Consider the following 3,263-nt stretch of genomic DNA (forward strand, 5'->3'; position numbering starts at 1 on the left):
GACACACACAGCTCATCCTGGCCTGTTAATCTGGAACGTTTTTGTCCACATGTGGAGGTTACATTATCATATAATATATCATAATAGAACATTTTTATCAGAATCTTTTTTTGTTATTCACATTGTGGGAGCTGTCAGGACTTTCTAAATATCTGCACAAAACATGAACAGAAATTCTGGTTTTATTTATGTGGTTTCATTTCTTTATTTTTTACTGTTTTTTATTATATTTTAATGTTTGAGTGTTTGATCAACAATGAAATCTTTAAGGTCTTTCATATGGGTGTTGTCTGTTGAAGTTTGAGGTGAACGAGGACGGAGTCTGAGCCTGATGACTGTCAGACTGTCTGCACACGTTTCATGCCTCAATCTGGGCGTCAGCGGAGCTGTGTGGAATTTTTTTGGTCCACGTGTTTGATTATGCAAATATTTTATGCTGCATGTCCTTCCTGATGTAACCTTCCTCATTCTTCTGAGCCCCCGTAACCTGTGGGCCCAGCAGGCCACCTTTAACACCTTTAACATGGACAAGCAGGGAGGGGAACAGCTGGGTCTACCTATACCCACGTTTCCTGATTTTTTTTTCTTATTTTTCAAATGTTTTGAGTATGATATTTAAAAATAAAATTGAATCGAACCTCAGCAGCATCTTGAAAACCGGGTGAGGGTGAAAGGTGAAGTGGATGATGGGCAGGCCGGCAGTCTGTGACAGTGTTAGTAATACAGCCGACTCGATTACAAAAAGAAAAAATGTGTTCATTTGTTGAAATGATCAGGAGTGAAGAGAGTGAAGATGAGTGAACTGACTACAAGGGGAAGGTTTTCGTTTTCAGATTTACCTGATTTATTGTCACAGTGAGGAGAACCAGGTCCTCATAACGAGACTGAAAATGAGCAAAGAAGAAAATCAGAAATGAGTGTGAGCTACAAAAACAGCCACTCGTTCAATCTGACCAAGTGTGATTTCCACAGAGAAGAATCTCAGTGTTACAGACGAGGTTTCACCCATTAAAAGTGATTTACAACCACAGACGATCAGGAGGCCCAAAGGCTCTTAAATTACATGAATAAAAGTGAGCAACAAAGGGAGTTAAAATAATGACGACTAAACATGATGAGTGTGTTTCACACCGATAAGCTGATGAACAAGATGATAACACTAGTTTCAGTCTTACACTGAGTAAAGGATGTGGCTGAAAGCCAAATTTGATGGATTATAATCGTATTTGGCAGTGAAGCAAACTGATGTATAAAAGGTTCACCTCAACACTCCTACAAACACAACTTAACCTTTTTGCTGGCATCATGCTCGGTCTGCAGAAATTTCTGTTTGTCCATGTTCTGGCATGCCTCGGACGACTTGGTAAGAACTGCAAGTCTTTGTTATTATACTCCAATTGTTTAATGGAACATTAACTTCATTTTGGTTTCCTTTATTCTACTTTTTTCAGCACATGGAAGTGACATCATAGATGGTGAAAAAGCCCCAGAGAGCTCGATGCAGTACATGGCCTCTGTGCAGAACAACGAGGGTCGACATATTTGTGGAGGATTTCTCATCAAGGAGTACTTTGTAGTCTCGGCTGCACACTGTGATAACTAGTAAGTAATCAAACATCTTCTGCTGTAATCTCTGACTCATGTCATTGAAACACATTTAGAAAATGTATTGATTTCCTTTCATTGATCACTCCTTCAGCAACCCCACACACGTTGTTCTCGGCAACCACAATCTCAAGAACGGCAATCATCAAAAAATAATGATTGAAAAAATGTTCAAGCCTAACTCTTATCAAAACATTGGACTTGGTGATGACATCATGCTGATTAAAGTAAGTACATGTTCATGTTCACAACAGTTTTACATGACATATTTGCGGTCTTATTATTCTAATTACATTGCAACAAAAGAGCAATCATATGAAAACTGGCATTTTTACTTTATGTTGTTTGTCTCCAGTTGTCTAAGAAAGCTCATCTAGGCCACATGGTACAAATAATTCAGCTTCCACCTGCTGAAATATACCTTCAAGAAAACCAAGTGTGTCAGGTGGCTGGATGGGGAAAAACTAAAACTGATGATGATAAACCTGTTGACGAGCTGATGGTGGTGGACGTGTCTGTCATTGACAAACAATTCTGTGAGGAACAATGGTCTGGTCTTCCTGCTAATGTTATCTGTGCAGGTGGATACAACACAACCAAAGGATTCTGTCAGGTATGTTTTCTGTCCTTTCAGTGTAAACTGGCTCCTTGATCACAAATATATAAAAACTGAATAAAAGCTGGTAAATTAAAATTCTTCCTCCTCACAGGGAGATTCTGGTGGTCCTCTGGTGTGCAACGGGTTGGCTGTTGGTGTCATTTCTTTCAACTATGAAAAAAACTGCAATTACCCCAATAAACCCAACATCTATACGGACATCTCAAAATACCTTCAGTGGATCAATGGGATTGTGATATCCAGAAAATATGATGAATAAACCTTCACTGAAAGTTTTGCTTGTATATTATTGAAATCTCAGCATTTCTAATTCTTGGTCAGTGTAACCAAAAATAAAAATATACCCAGCATTAAACATGTGATTTCCTCATTTATTTTGACACGTACATCATAACATGCACATTAAATAAATGCCGTTTAATCTTTTATACATCAGCCTTCATTGATATAATATGTATATGTCACGGGGTGCCGAGGCAGGCCGTGTGTGAATATAAACGGACCCATGCAGATGCAGACTGCGTAGTTGTGAGCGAGCTTTAAGAACCAAAGGAGTGGAGTACAACACAAAGAAGGGGTGGCGAGACACAGAACTGAAAATACTCTAAACTGGGAAAAACTAGAACTTAAACAACAAAACCAGAACACGAATGAGAGTACCTTTGCAGGGAGAAAGTCCAGGAAGACGGAGGAACAAACACAGACGAACCAGCAACGAGGACGAGGTAACACACACTATAAATACACACGCCAGGAATCAGGGGATGGGAAACAGGAGGGGAACACACCTGGAAGACATCACAGCTGACGAAGCAGGGGAAACGTAAACAGAACACTCACATAAGACGCAGACCTTCACAATAAAACAGGAACCTACACATGCAAGGACACAGACTAAGAAACGCGGACTTAACAAAGGAAAACATGGCAGAACACTAAGCAGACTAAACAGAGGAAGAACAGCACCAAAATCACAATAAAAGAAAACACAAAACGCTGGGTCAAAAGGACCCAGGATCATGACAGTATAACTATATAA

General features: G+C 39.5%; 1 protein-coding gene across 1 annotated transcript; it reads left to right on the forward strand.

The window, feature by feature from the left end:
- The first annotated feature begins 1,305 nt into the window (after positions 1–1,305).
- Positions 1,306–2,483, forward strand: LOC134621262 (trypsin-3-like). The gene is made up of 5 exons (XM_063467691.1): positions 1,306–1,363; positions 1,452–1,602; positions 1,700–1,832; positions 1,961–2,218; positions 2,316–2,483. Exons 1-5 carry the CDS (start codon positions 1,306–1,308, stop codon positions 2,481–2,483), a joined length of 768 nt encoding a protein of 255 aa, XP_063323761.1.
- The last annotated feature ends 780 nt before the right edge of the window (positions 2,484–3,263 follow it).

Source organism: Pelmatolapia mariae, linkage group LG23 (assembly GCF_036321145.2).
Source record: "Pelmatolapia mariae isolate MD_Pm_ZW linkage group LG23, Pm_UMD_F_2, whole genome shotgun sequence".
Classification (NCBI taxonomy): Eukaryota; Metazoa; Chordata; class Actinopteri; order Cichliformes; family Cichlidae; genus Pelmatolapia; species Pelmatolapia mariae.

Coding starts and splice junctions, on each gene's coding strand:
- LOC134621262 (XM_063467691.1), top strand. CDS start 1,306: ATGCTCGGTCTGCAGAAATTTCTGTTTGTCCATGTTCTGGCATGCCTC. Junction 1,364..1,451: donor GGCATGCCTCGGACGACTTG/GTAAGAACTGCA, acceptor TACTTTTTTCAG/CACATGGAAGTGACATCATA. Junction 2,219..2,315: donor CAACCAAAGGATTCTGTCAG/GTATGTTTTCTG, acceptor TCCTCCTCACAG/GGAGATTCTGGTGGTCCTCT.